The following is a 15380-nucleotide window of genomic DNA, read 5'->3' as shown; positions in this document are numbered from 1 at the left end:
TGGAATGGAAAAAATAACAATGGGACTTAGCAATCAAGTTTATATTTTTGAAGAAAGATGGGAAAAATGGGTGATACACAACAAACAATAGCCCTAATGACTCATAACATGATTTTTGTGTATGTTTTGTCTCCGAATACGTCTATACTTCTGTCCATGTAGTGTATATAAGGAATCCTCTGAATAAAATCCTATTTGTATTGACAAAATTATATATATGTATAATGTTTTTAATTTTGTTTGATGTTTTTTGTGTGTGTGTGTGTGTGTGTGTGTGTGTGTGTGTGTGTGTTTTGTTGTTTATTTTATTCTGTTGTTGTCCTTTTATTTTCTAAAAAATGCTAATTAAAAAAAAAAAAAAAAAAAAAAAATGAACAACTTGTGTTGAGGTAAAGTTCTCCCTGGTTTACCTGCGCCTTATCGGCCTCGCTCCTCATCCTGTCGGCGTACAGCACCACCACGTGCTGGCCCGGGTTGAAGAACCCCGGGGACTGGTCGCTCTGCATGAGCTGGCACCAGCGGAACATGTCGCGCAGGTTGAACTCCCAGGGGCTTCCTCTCTGCCCCCACTGCCTCTCCACACACACCTCCTGCACCAGCTGGAGAAACACGCAGAAGTGTTTTCAGAAAGGAGCTGAAGGATGTGGAGATGCTAAAAGAGCCCGTGCACACAGACCCCCCCACCCCCACCAGACTACAAATTCTGGACAGAGACAATGAAATTAACACGTTCTTCAACAGGTTCCATTCAGAAACAATCCCAGCATCCTCCTCTCCAGCCAAACCCCACCCTCCCTTGACCCACTACTAAAGGTGGCTGCTTCTGTTCTGGGGCTGATTCTGCTAAATAAAATGAAGATTTTTTTTTTGTCTAAGTTTAGTTTAAGATTAAGATTCCCAGAATATTCTAATTTTTTGAGATAGTATATTTGAGTTTTCTTCAGCTCTAAGCCATGATCAGCAATATTAAAATAATAAAAGGCTTGTAATATTTCAGTTGATTTGTAATGAATCCAGAATGTATGACATTTTTGTTTTTGTAATTGCATTACAGAAAATCACAATATTCTAATATTCTGAGACAGTCCTGTAAAGTTTTTTTTTTTTTTTTTTAAATTAATAAATTAATTATAAATAATTATTCATAAATTAAACATCTTGAGCAATGCCTGAGACTGGATTTACTAGCCGAGCTGGGATGAGTAGAGCCGAGTAGGTACTAGCACATACACCTCAGTTCTTCCAGTGGGCTCATTGTACTGGAAAATAAACCTACCCTGTTACTGAACTCCACCATTTTGGCAATGATTTCCTTATCAATATTTGGAAAAATAGAATCTCCGATGAACTCCATGTCTTTGCTGGTGAGCTGGTCCACGAAAACCTGGGAAAGAAAAGGGTCAAACATATTTATTATCAATAAACGGGAGGGGGGGTGTATAATGAATTGCATTTTGGACTTTTTTTTTCATTTTAAAAAGGAGGTGTCGATATGAGTGTATCTCAAGTCAAGTTAATTAGGTGTTTATTGTCATTCAATTATTTACGCAGTGAAATTCAACAACATTCCTCCAGGACCTTAACTGTGCAGCACAGAGGAGCAGGAGACTGCACCATGCACACAGGACACTCGGGGGCACAAACAGAAAAACAAGTGGTGCAAAATCTTGAACAATAAATAACATTGTACTGCCCATAAAGACCTTTTTATAACTCACGGGGGACTTTTTGAATGAAAAAGACATCAACAAGCACACCTTAAAGCTGCATGAACTGGTCCTCACCTGAGTGAAGCGGTTGAGGAAGGACTTGGGTAATCCCTTCCTCCCCCCGCCCTGAGTAAACGGGTTCTGGCAGCCAAAGATCTTGGTCTTCTCATGCTGGACCTGGAAGCTCATGCCCAGCTCAGGGATGTAGAGCTCTGCTCTGTGATCGAAGCAGGCGTTCAAACCCTCCAGCACCGACTGGGAGGCCAGGTTCAGCTGCACAAGGAGCACATGTACATCACAATCAGACGAATCAAGGATTAGGACCATGAAGGAGAAAAATATTTGAGAGGGGAAGATTTTTTTTTTTATTGTGCACTTCGAGAAAAAAGTAAAAATGTCGAGAAAAAAGTCGAAATGTCGAGATTAATGTTGAAATACAATTTCAAGAATAAGGTGGAAATTTACGACGGAGTATTAGGGCCAAACTAAGACCAAAAAAAACAGGAAATTACGAGAATAAAGTCATAATAGAATAAAGTCGTAATATTACGAGAATAAAGTTGTAATATTAAATATATTATAAATATAACTTCACACGATGCTCAATATTCCTCATTTTAACACAGGGAGAAGATGCTCTTCCTGTTAAAGTTCTCATAAATTATATCCTCATAATATTACGACTTTATTCTCGTAATAATACGACTTTATTTATTTTACGACTTTATTCTCGCAACATTATGATTTTATTCTCGTAATTTCCAATTTTCTTTTTTGTCTTAGTTTGGCCCTAATACTCCGTCGTGGAAATTTCGTGAATAAAGTTGGAATACAATTTTGTGAAATAAAGTTGAAATGTCTCCTCTCCATCAAATCCAGTTAGCAGACTGACAGCTATGCAGCAGCAGCCGTAACTAACTAACTAACTAACTAACTAACTAACTAACTAACTAACATCCTTGGAGTGGAACGTTAAGGGAACGTTTCTGCAGTTATGCAACTGCATATGTGTTTCAAATCAATATCGTCATCAAATTTTGACTTTTTTCTCGACATTTTGACTTTTTTATCGAAATTATACTTGAACATTAATCTCAACATTTCGACTTCAATTTCAAGAATAAAGTCGAAATGTCGATATTAATGTTGAAATACAATTTCAAGAATAAAGTCGAAATTTCACCTTTTTTCTCAACATTTCAACTTTTATCTCGAAGAGCATAATGAAAAAAAAAATCTTCCTCCTCTAAACTATTATTTTTATTCTTCTCCTGCCTGGCCCTAATACTCCTCCGTAGAATCACACGTGTATCACACTTGTTTTTGACAAAGGCTGTATGAGAAAGACACTGGTTTGGTTCCTACCTCGTCCAGGACCACCCAGTGTCCGGCCTTGAAAGCAGCCAGCAGGGGGCCGTCCCGCCACGCAAACTCTCCTCCCTTCCCTCCCTCCACGGGGAGGTCTGTCCCAAACAGGTCCGTCACATCCTGCCGGAGAGCACACAGCGTCAGCTCAGAGTCTCTGGTGTCATCATGGACCATAAATTAAATTGGAAGATGCATATTAATCATGTCAAATCTAAATTAGCTAAATCAATAGCCATATTATATAAGGTAAAAGATATGTTGAACCAACATGCTTTGTATATTTTGTATTGCATGTTTTTTCCATACATTACATACTGTTTAGAAATATGGGGGAGTGCATATTTTACCCATACTAAACCGATCTTTATTCTTCAAAAAAGAGCGGTAAGGATTATCACAAAATCAAATTATAGAGAACCATCAAATGAATTATTTATTAAATTAAGGGCATTTAAATTCTTGGATTTAGTGGAATACAAAATAGCACTGATAATGTACAAAGTGTTCAACAGATTGTTACCTAGTAAAATTGTAAGCATGTTTAAAATAAGGATAAGTAGATATGAGCTTCGAGGGAATCGTATGATTGAAAAACCAAAGTCTAGGACTAAAATTAAAGATCAATGTATTACTGTAAGGGGAGTAAATATATGGAATGCACTTGATGATAAATTGAAGATGTGCCAGTCGATTTATGCTTTCAAACGTTTGTTTAAGTTTAATGTGTTTGAAAAATATGAGGGATCCAGTAGATGAAACTATTACGGAATTATGTTTTGGGATTGTGTAAACAATATGATTTATTTTTTTATATTATGTTTTGTATGTTTGATCTGAATAAGTTGATCATGTGAGAAGGGTAGGCGTAAATAAGCAATAGCTTCAGCCTATTCCTTTTCGGTTAGGTCTCGTTTGTTTTTTTATGTGAACTAATGCTTTCAGTGGTGACTACATTATGAATGACCTGACCGAAATAAATATATTTTCATTCATTCATTTGTTTCTTCCATAGAGAGCTGGAGAGAAGCAGGCTTACCGTCTGCTCCGACAGGTTGATCCTGACCAGGTGGTTCCCCGAGGCCTTGGCCAGCGCGGCCACCAGGCTGGTCTTCCCCACCCCGGGGGAGCCCTCCAGCAGCACCGGCCTCTGCAGCTTCAGGGCCCGCAGCAGCCGCTGGGCGTTCACCGCCGTGGTGCCCGCTGCCATGGCGTAGTCCGACAGGCTGCGGCTCGCAGTCACCGGCCCTAAAGAGACGTGAAGTTGTGACAAGCTCAGCTCACAACTAGAAGCAAGGGCTTTGTTGAAATCCATCTCATGAAAGGGAAGAATATTGTTTCCCTGTTAGTGATCACTACAGGACTGTCTCAGAAAATTAGAATATTGGGATAAAGTTCTTTATTTTCTGTAATGCAATTAAAAAAACTAAAATGTCATACATTCTGGATTCATTACAAATCAACTGAAATATTGCAAGCCTTTTATTATTTTAATATTGCTGATCATGGCTTACAGTTTAAGATTAAGATTCACAGAATATTCTAATTTTTTGAGATAGGATATTTGAGTTTTCTACAGAAAAGTTTGAGTTATTTACAGAAAATAAAAGGACTTTATCACAATATTCTAATTTTCTGAGACAGTCCTGTATGTCTTCGGTGACGAGTGGGACTGAAAAATTAGTACAAGTTACACAAATAAAGAAAGAAGAATGTTGATTTTACAGCGTATATCAGGGGTCACAAACTATATTTGCCAGAGGGCCAGAATTTTACCAGTCACCTTGGGGGCCGGACCCTCAAATAAAATTTTTATAAAAATCAAATTTTGGCATAACATTATTATTTGATGTTTATTGTTTATATTTTTTCCATTTCATTACAAAACTGAGGCATTTTCAGCCTTTATGAGTCAGTCTTCTATCACCTAGAGCCAGTGGTGGACAGTAACGGAGTAAATTTACTTGAGTACTGTACTTAAGTACATATCCAGAGGATTTGTACTTTACTTGAGTATTAGATTTATTTGGTACTTATTACTCTTACTTGAATACATTTCCAAAACAAATATTTTTACTTTTACTCGAGTATATTTCTAGGAAGGCTGAAAAGTACTCGTTACTTTCAGATCTGCTCTTTTTTCTTCTTCCCTAAAATCCTATTGGACACAAGCTGTTTTTGTCAAAGGAGGAGACCTATCACAGTGCACGCTCTCAGACAGACATGGGGAGACAGTTTGTTACGCTCTATATTGCTATATTGTACTGGTACATGTCCTTCATGTAAAGTGTAAAGTTAAGTGACTTCAACATTGAGTTATTGAAAGCAGAGATGTAGTTTTTTGTAAAGCAGTGGTCTTTGAGGGGGATCCAGACTTAGTTGGATGGTGCAGGTTCATTTGGTTTCAGTTCATGATTGTTAATAAACTCTGCATCATGTGCTGTCCTCTTATGATCCCATTCATTTGATTTGTTTTTGGTGTTTCTGCAGGTTTTATATAACATTGTGGTTCTAAAAGCAGCACATCAGTGCAGCTGGTTTCAAAGAGTTAATTCTCAGAAACAAGAGTTAAAAGATACTTAAATTAATTTAGAAAAAATATAGTAATTTACTGATGTGGAAAATAAGAAATTTACTCTTACTCTTACTCTTACTTTTACTTAAAGTAAATTTAAAAGCATTTACTTTTGGATACTTAAGTACCTTTAAAAGCAAGTACTTTTCTACTCTTACTCGAGTAATATTTTGACTGAGCTACTTTTACTTGTAACGGAGTAAATTTTGACCAGTAGTATTTGTACTCTTACCGTACTCAAGTACTGGGGTCTAGTAGGGTCCACCTCTGCCTAGGTCCTAGAGCACAGTCTCACCAGGAGTGAGAGAGAGATTTTGCCTCAACTCAATTAAGTCAACTTTATTTATTGAGCACTTGAAAAACTAACACCATGGAAGTGATGGGAAAAGTCCTCTTAACAGGTAAAATGGCTCTCAAAGGCCATGAAACGAAAAGCTGATGTGGAAAACAGATCCTTTAACGATGACTGGACTGAAGAGTACACATTTATCATGCCAACCTTCCCAAATGCATCACCTGTTTGCCTCATTTGCAACTAAACTGTTGCAAAAGAATATAATCTGTGCCATCACCACAATACTAAACACAAACTGGATGACTGTGGTTTATCTCACCTCTGGCTCTCTCAAACATGTAATAACACTGACTGGTTGAAACTAACTGTTGAGCAAAGGTTGAAAGATCATTTCCTGCAAAAATGGCAAAGTGAACTCTATAGGGCGACATTATGTGATATTTATGTAGAGATTAAGCAAGAGTTTAACCTAGAACAGTATTTATTATGTCAAAATCTAAAGTATAGACAGGCCATTTGTAATTTTAGGATGAATAACAGCATAATAATACCAAAAGTCACTGGAAGGTATAAATCTCTGGATAGAAGTCAGAGATTCTGTAACTCTGTAACGTCAACCGTATTGGAGGTGAGTTTCATATTTTGTTTGAATGTAAAAATGTAAATATAATGAATCTCAGACAAAAATACTTACCAAAGTATTATACAAACCAAACATCTATGTTTAAAATTGATTTTGTTACTTCAATCTAATAAGTTAAATGTTATTTATAAATTAGGCGCCTTTTTGAAGAATGTCTTTCCTCTGTTTAAATGATTTTTATTTTTTTTCTTTGCCAAATTGAGTATTTTAGTTGAACATGTACAGCCTGCCACTTGCTACAAATTAACAAATGTTTGTGTTTTTGTGCTCCATACCATGTGATCATGGTCGTGAGTTAAAATAAATGATGAATGGATTGATTGATTGATTGATTGATTGGTTGATTGATTGACAAATTTCAAGGATTCATATCCTAAGCTGTCAGAGGCCCGTCAGAGAAGAATCCAGTTCCAGTTCATGATCACTGGCGTATATTGTTGATGGTGTGGGAAGTGAAGCACACCGAGATCACAGCCCTGTCAGTCAAGCCCCGGGGCAGAGAAGGAAGAACATTGTTTTTAGAGTGAAGGATTCATCTAACGTCCTACCCAGGGCGATGTAGAAGGGGTCGATGCCAAAGAAGTCGTCCCCCCACTGAGGTTCACGCGGCATCCTGCTATCATACACTCTGAGGGCGTCCAGCATCTCCTGGTCCAGTTTGGTCATTTTACTCAGACTCTGCTGCAGGAAGCCCAGGCACATCCGCCGAGCCAGGAGAGCAGTGTCTGCACACGACGCTGTGGTTCCTGCAGAGACCAGAGTCAACGTGTCACACACTTTCACTGAAGAACACACTCTCTGTCGTGACCCGTCACTGTATCATTATATACCTTCAGTATATATGTATATGTATAATGGTCCATACATAATAAATATGTATGATATCATTTCAACTTGTATAATAAGTGCAATAGGGCAGGGGTTCTTAACCTTTCTGACCTTGGGGCCCAATTTTTTCAGTACAGAGTGGCCCGGGGCCCGTTAAATATTAACACTGTATAGCAGGGGTATTCAACTTTAAGAGGTCCGTTTAGAGAAAATGTACTCAAGCGAATGTCCAAAACATCATTATATATATATATATATATATATATATATATATATATATATATATATATATATATATATATATATTCATGTAGCCTCATAGTTATACCAACATCTGCATCTGACTGTTATATTAAAAAAGTACATATTTGCCCATTAACATGTGTAACTTCAATTACACATATTTTTTTCTCTTAAAAATAAAATAGATTTTATTTTATTTTTCAAATGCTATCTTATTTTATTTCTTCACCAGCAGTTTGCATTTCCCCTTTTCTTTGTTAATTGTCTCAACACATTTTTATAATAAATGAATATAAACACATCTTAACAATTGAACAGTTTTGCAGTTTGTCTTTCTTCCCCTTAATCTTATGCCCTCACTTTCTGTCGTTCAGTGAGAGAACTGAGCTCTAATTTCTCCTGCCAGGACTTTAAATCTGGTCTGGATGGTGTCAGGTTCTCATGCACATGTGAAGGTGCTCATTGGTGAGCCTGGAACGATATTTAGTTTTAATTATGTTCATTGTGGAGACGTGTCACTTTCCGATGCTTTTGCGAGCCCGAACAACAGTCCAGCCCACACATCTACATCTACAATCCTTCAGCAGTAACGTCGGAGCCGCCCGAGCGGCACCGACCTCCCCGGCCGCGCGGACGCGTCAGGATAAATGATCACGCCGCGCTCGCTCTGGGCGCAGACCCAAGTAATCGATCCCTGATCCTGGCGGATCTAAACGTACTCTGTGCAAAATGAAGGATTTTCTCTATAAATACACACCATTTCTCTTACTATTACACGTACAGCTAGCTGAGTGTCTTCTCCTCATTTGGTCGGGAGTTGCTATGCAGTCCCGCGGCCCCCGCGGCCCACATGTACAAAACTGATTTTTTTTTCGCGGCCCACTAGATGGCGCTCGCGGCCCACACTTGGGCCGCGGCCCTATGGTTAAGAATCACTGCAATAGGGCAAACGCAATATGCATCAGCACTTTACAACTCTGAGCACTAAAAGTAATTAAAATGCAAAAAAAAAATGCAAGAAATCAATGTGCAATATGCATTATCCCTTTATACATCTGAGCATTGGAGCACTTTAAAGAAATAATGGGACGATTTGTAATCTGCATTAACACTTTAAATCTCTTGCACTTAAGCACTTAGCACTTTAACCCTTGTACTGTCTTCGGGTCAAGGAAGGAGGAAGGAAGGAAGGAAGGAAGGAAGGAAGGAATGAAGGAAGGAAGGAAGGAAGGAAGGAAGGAAGGAAGGAAGGAAGGAAGGAAGGAAGGAAGGAAGGAAGGAAGGGAGAAAAGAAGGATGGAAGGAAGGGTGAAAAGAAGGAAGGGAGAAAAGGAGGGAGAAAAGAAGGAAGGGAGGAAGGGGAAAAAAGAAGGAAGGATGGGAGGAAAGTGGGAAGGGAGGAAGGAAGGAAGGAAGGAAGGAAGGAAGGAAGGAAGGAAGGAAGGAAGGAAGGAAGGAAGGAAGGAAGGAAGGAAGGAAGGGAGAAAAGAAGGAAGGAAGGGAGAAAAGAGGAAGGAAGGGAGGAAGAGGAAAAAAGAAGGAAGGAAGGGAGGAAGGGAGGACAGAAGGAAGGAAGAGAGAAAAGAAGGAAGGAAGGAAGGAAGGAAGGAAGGAAGGAAGGAAGGAAGGAAGGAAGGAAGGAAGGAAGAAAAGAGGAAGGAAGGGAGGGAGGAAAGTGGGAAGGGAGGAAGGAAAGGAGAAAAGAGAAAGGGAGAAGGAAGGAGAGTAGGAGGAAAGAAGGAACAGGAGAATGAGGTCATTTTGACCCGAAGACAGTACAAGGGTTAAACATGACGGTCACTTAATTACTGGTATCAATTGTAACATGTTTATATTTCTTATTGATTTTATCTAGCTTAGTCGTGTCTTTAAATGTTCTCTTCCTTGTTTGCTGGTGTCCGATTTTATGTCTCATGTTTGGCATTGATTTGCCGCAGGGACGAATGGTTGGAAATAAGCCTATGGCTATAACCATGCATGTTTACACCGTGTTCATCAACATGTACAGTCCCTGTCATCAAATAAATGAATACATTGAACCGTGTTGGTGGAGAGAGGCTGCTGCTCACCTGAGCCGATCCCGTCCACGTAGACCAGACAGGCAGCGTGGATGAAGGCGGTGACGGTGTCCAGTCTGAGGTTCCACTCCTCCTCCTCGTCCTCCGGCCCCCCCATGGTCATGAACCCGTCCTCGTCCCGCTCACACACCACGTTCAGGAAGCTGACCCACGACAGGATGTCCCTGACGCTCAGGATGCAGCGCCGGCCGAAGTCCTGCTGGGTCAGCCACTCCACGAAGTCCAGCATCAGCTCCGCGATGTCGCCGCCTAAAATTCAGAACAGTTTCACTGAGTCAGCACCACTGTTTGATATGAGAGAAGGATCTGGGACTGGTAGAAAACTAGTCTTTCTAGGTTACCACCCGACTCATTTTGAGCAGGAATTAGAATTAGAATTAATTAAAGAATAGCCCTTTGAGATGTAACATCTCATTTTCAAGGGGGTCCCAAGAAAACACACAACATTACAAATAAATCACATTACAGTACAGACATACATGACATAAAACACCCCTACACACATAAGTCGAGTTACAAAATAGACTAATTAAATAACCGAAACAATGAGATAAATAACATAACAGAGAGAAAAAAATTAAAAATAAATAAATAGAAAAAAGGACAAAAAAAATACATAAATAAATTAAAAACATAGGCAATTTGTTTTAAGATGAGAATATAATGCCAACTTAAAACAATGAAAAGAGGTAATCATTCCAATCTGATGGAGTTTTAAAATAAAATGATCTTTTACCAACCTCTTTTGAAATTCTAGGAACAAAGAAAAAAGGAAAATGCATATGTCTGAGTGAGTATGGAGAGTTATATAGAATCATGAGTTCTTTTTAAATATGGAAAACAGTGAAAACAAACACATTTAAAAAGAAACTGAAGCCAGTGAAATTGCCGTCTAGATTTGGGTTGAAACCAGTTCAATGAATCAAACATAAAACAATGACGTTCTGAAAGGACAACATAACACAAATCTACATAATGAATTAAATAATACAGTCAGAGGTTTAAGATGGGTATCTGGAGTATTTTGATAAACAATATCTGCATAATCAACACGTGGTAGTATGAGTTGAGAAATGAACCTTTTTCTGACAGGAAGTGTGAAACAGTTGATTGAACGGTAAAGTGAAGCTTTTTTAACAGTATAATCAATGTGAGGTTTAAAGGTAAGTTCCGGGTCAATCCAAAGTCCAAGATATTTGAATGTTTCAACTTTATCAACAAGAGATCCATCAAAAAAATAAATATGAAAATCAGATGAACGGGATCGGAGGTGGACCCAACATGAACTTATCTTACCATCGAGGGAGAGGCCTGAGCGCAGGTTGTGCTGGATGACCTGCAGCAGGTCGCTGCGGCTGTTGCTCTGGGGACACCAGATCTCTGTGAAGCGGTTCCTGAGGGCGGGAGAGAGCTGGAGAACACACGGAAGCAGAGAGAAGAGTCAGGCCCCAATGTCACATTTCTGTGCTGCTTACTGCTAGTTCACAACCAAACTGTTGTTTTAATAGGCATCTTAAACTACAGTACATTTGAAATTTAGCAAAACTAAATGTGGATGTATTTCAAAAAGACATGTACAGGTTATTTCTAAGAACGGGTCCCTGAGTAGAACCACGCTGTCATGTCAGCACTTTGACTTCCCCGCTCTCGCTGTATCATCCTCCACGTGTTACACACCTCCTTCTTTCCAAAGTCTCCTCCGGGGTTCATGGTGGCCACCAGGCGGAAGCCTGCGGCGGCTTTGATCAGCTCCACGTCGTCGTCGTCTCCGCTCCCCTTCTCCGCCAGCACCAGGGACTGTTCCGTCTCCAGAACACTGACGGCAAACAACACAGGCTTCACTCATCATTTATTCATCCGTACTGGTTTTTTTATGGGTTTTCTGGATTGGTTTGCTCTCCGTTTGTTGCCCACACAACGGTACAACGTATGTCAACATTTCCAAGTGAAGGGATTAACGGGAACTACCCAGCGTGTAACGCGGTGCATGTTGGATTCCGGCAGGGCTGCCCTTTGTCACCGGTCCTGTTCATAACTTTTATGGACAGGATTTCTAGGCGCAGCCAGGGGCCGGAGGGGATACGGTTTGGGAACCACAGGATTTCATCTCTGCTTTTTGCAGATGATGTTGTCCTGTTGGCTTCATCAGACCGGGACCTTCAGCATGTGCTGGGGCGGTTTGCGGCCGAGTGCGACGCGGCAGGGATGAGAATCAGCACCTCCAAAACCGAGGCCATGGTTCTCCACCGGGAAAGGGTGGCATGCCTTCTCCGGGTGGGTGGAGAAGTCCTGCCTCAGGTGGAGGAGTTCAAGTATCTCAGGGTCTTGTTCACGAGTGAGGGAATGATGGAGCGGGAGATTGACAGACGGATCGGTGCAGCGTCCGCAGTTATGCGGTCGATGGACCGGACCGTCGTGGTGAAGAAGGAGCTGAGTCGAAAGGCGAAGCCCTCGATTTACCGGTCAATCTATGCACCTACCCTCACCTATGGACATGAACTTTGGGTAGTGACCGAAAGGACAAGATCGTGGATACAAGCGGCCGAGATGAGTTTCCTCCGCAGGGTGGCTGGACGCTCCCTTAGAGATAGGGTGAGGAGTTCGGTCACCCGGGAGGAGCTCGGAGTCGATGCTCCTTCACATTGAGAGGGAGGTGTTCCAGGTATGTCCCTCCTCCCTAGGGAGGTGTTCCAGGCATGTCCCCCCTCCCTAGGGAGGTGTTCCAGGCATGTCCCTCCTCCCTAGGGAGGTGTTCCAGGCATGTCCCTCCTCCCTAGGGAGGTGTTCCAGGCATGTCCCTCCTCCCTAGGGAGGTGTTCCAGGCATGTCCCACCTCCCTAGGGAGGTGTTCCAGGCATGTCCCTCCTCTCTAGGGAGGTGTTCCAGGCATGTCCCTCCTCCCTAGGGAGGTGTTCCAGGCATGTCCCTCCTCCCTAGGGAGGTGTTCCAGGCATGTCCCTCCTCCCTAGGGAGGTGTTCCAGGCATGTCCCACCTCCCTAGGGAGGTGTTCCAGGCATGTCCCTCCTCTCTAGGGAGGTGTTCCAGGCATGTCCCTCCTCCCTAGGGAGGTGTTCCAGGCATGTCCCTCCTCCCTAGGGAGGTGTTCCAGGCATGTCCCTCCTCCCTAGGGAGGTGTTCCAGGCATGTCCCTCTGGGAGGAGACCCCGGGGAAGACCCAGGACACATGTCTCTCGGCTGCCTGGGAACGTCTCGGAAGAGCTGGAGGAAGTGTCTGGGGTGAAGGAAGTATGGGAATCCCTGCTGAGGCTGCTGCCCCCGTGACCCGGGAACGGATAAGCGGAAGAAGATGAGTGAGTGAGTGAGTGAGTGAGTGAGTGAGTGAGTGAGTGAGTGAGTGAGTGAGTGAGTGAGTGAGTGAGTGAGTGAGTGGATTAACGGGCCCAGATGTTGGGAAAAAAGCCCTTTTCATAATGATTTTTTATTTTATAAAAAGGGATGAGATGAATAAGACCAGATGAACATACATAAATCCCCCCCCCCACAATGCTTTTATTGATTCTAATTAATGGTCCTCATTAGCTTGTCACCAATACAAGGTCTGCACAACTCTGTTGATGACACAGGCCCTTGTATCTCGTTGTGTGCAGCCAATCAACTGAGTGGCTGCTTCCCCGCAGCCCACACCCAATCCTCCACCCTGCCACATAGTGGTAGTAGTAGCAGCAATAGTACTAGCAGTAATACTAGTACTATTAATAGTAGTACTACTAGTAGTAGTAGGAGCAGTAGATGTCACCTGATCTATCTGCATCTAATGTGAGACATTTTGGGATGTGGCTGGGATATGCACACGGCTACGGCTCAGGCGTTTTCCTGCACGTTTGTACCTGTTGAGTCTCTCCAGCACCGAGTCGTCTGCCAGGGAGATCTCGTCCATGAGGAACACTCCCCCCTCCTTCATGGCCAGCACCAGGGGGCCGTCGTGCCACTGGAACAGCCGGCCGTCATCCCCGTCCGTCTACAAACACACACGTGCACCAAGAGCAAAGCTCAGTCCATGTCGGGGAAAAGATCAAGAAAAGCCGGAACTACCCAGCGTGTAACGCTGTGTCTCTAACAGTCCCGTACCTGCAGAGCAGGTAACGTGAAACCTGTAAGATTATTATCAAAAAATACAATCTATTAAGTTTTGACAGTTTTGTAGGCTTCTCATTTTTAAAACTTATTTTCAAATGTGTGAATAACCTTTGCCCCAGAAATACTCAGCAGTAATGGTAGGATAGCAAAACGCAGAACAACATTTGGACAGTCATCCTTCTCGGTAATAGGTACCAGATTATGGAATACACTGAACCTGAAATCAACATACTGACAGAGCTCAAGGTTTTTAGCACACAAATAAAACAATGGCTGAAACTGAAACAAGCTTGTGAACATTGACTTTAACATACCGTACCACTGTATTATTTTAGTTTTCTGTCCTTTTGTCTGGTTTGTGTTTTTGCCTCTTGTCTTTGTATTATCTTTATTCTGTTTTGCATGTTTTGTATTTTAATGGTTTTGTACTGTTTTAACTCTGCTTTCGAATTCTGTATGTATGACATCTGTTTTGTGTTTTTTTATGAAACAATGTTTGATACATTTGTCCCTGTTCAATAAAGGTAATAATAATCCCCCCCCCCGTACCTGCTGAGCGTGTCTAACGGGGCGCAGCCCCCCCAGGAAGTCGGACGTCTCCGTGTGCAGGTGACAGTTGACGGAGAAGAATCTCTGGCCACACAGGGCAGCAAACAGCTGGCAGATGGTGGTCTTTCCACATCTGGGGAGGGAACGGTACCAGTAACACGAGTAGCACAACAGATTGAACATTAAACAAGGTTAAAACTAACAAAAACACCACCACCAACTAAATAATGAGGAGGTTATAAGATTGACACGTCTATGTCAGTCAAACGCGGGATGTTGTATCTCCGCAGATCAAGCAAGACAACAGAAATGAGTGAACGGAGCAGCAACACGGCGTCTGAAACTCGTGGCTGTAGTGTGGGCTGTAGTGTGGGTGGGTGACATCACAACGTACCCCGTGTCTCCGACCAGCAGGACCGACTCCCCGAACCGCAGCGCCCGTCCCACCAGCACGGCCAGCCGGGTCATGCCCTGCGTCCACACCACGTGCCTGAACTCCTCCGGCACCCCGGCGATGCTGTCCACGTGGGGACCTGCAAGCACAGACACACCAGCTCAACACTGGGCTAAAGGCTGAATTATGCTTCTGCGTCAAAATGACGCCGTGCCTACGGCGTCTGGTTTTCGTCGACGCAGACGACACGCTGTCACCTGCGCCGTCACTGACGTGCACCTCCTGAAAATTGTAACTACGCGTCGAGGAGACGCCGTCCACACGCAGACCGAGAGGGCTGTGATTGGTTCGTTTGAAAGCGAAGCATTTCCGGTTTCCGGTTTGAAGCAGTAGTGAACTTCCAGGGCTCTTTTCTTCGTTTATGTGTGATTTTTTTTGTTTTTGTTTTTTGCACAATAGTTGTCCTTATTTCTTTGATTTACTGTGACCGGAAAAAGTCGGATAAACCATTCAGAAAAAGATCGCTAACTAGTGGCCGCGGGGGGTACTGCACCGCGACCAAATGGAGAGACGGAGAAGTCAGAAGGGTTCAGCACGGCATC

At 42.3% G+C, this 15380-nt stretch overlaps 1 protein-coding gene across 1 annotated transcript in view; it reads right to left on the bottom strand.

The window, feature by feature from the left end:
• The window catches only part of mdn1 (midasin AAA ATPase 1), a 133672-nt gene that overhangs the window by 69215 nt on the left and 49077 nt on the right, over nucleotides 1-15380 (bottom strand). Inside the window, exons 29-40 of the mRNA XM_061707359.1 lie at nucleotides 14779-14917; nucleotides 14385-14517; nucleotides 13586-13716; nucleotides 11414-11552; nucleotides 11033-11147; nucleotides 9728-9985; nucleotides 7136-7333; nucleotides 4114-4322; nucleotides 3075-3197; nucleotides 1785-1982; nucleotides 1277-1384; nucleotides 411-599 (exon numbers count right to left, since the gene is read on the bottom strand). Coding sequence (XP_061563343.1) covers nucleotides 411-599; nucleotides 1277-1384; nucleotides 1785-1982; nucleotides 3075-3197; nucleotides 4114-4322; nucleotides 7136-7333; nucleotides 9728-9985; nucleotides 11033-11147; nucleotides 11414-11552; nucleotides 13586-13716; nucleotides 14385-14517; nucleotides 14779-14917 — 1940 coding nt within the window. The remainder of the gene's footprint in view (nucleotides 1-410; nucleotides 600-1276; nucleotides 1385-1784; nucleotides 1983-3074; nucleotides 3198-4113; nucleotides 4323-7135; nucleotides 7334-9727; nucleotides 9986-11032; nucleotides 11148-11413; nucleotides 11553-13585; nucleotides 13717-14384; nucleotides 14518-14778; nucleotides 14918-15380) is intronic.

The sequence above is a fragment of the Cololabis saira genome, chromosome 18 (genome assembly GCF_033807715.1).
Source record: "Cololabis saira isolate AMF1-May2022 chromosome 18, fColSai1.1, whole genome shotgun sequence".
NCBI classification, from domain to species: Eukaryota; Metazoa; Chordata; class Actinopteri; order Beloniformes; family Belonidae; genus Cololabis; species Cololabis saira.
Note: the sequence above shows the minus strand (reverse complement) of the source record. Positions and strands in the feature narration are given on the sequence as shown.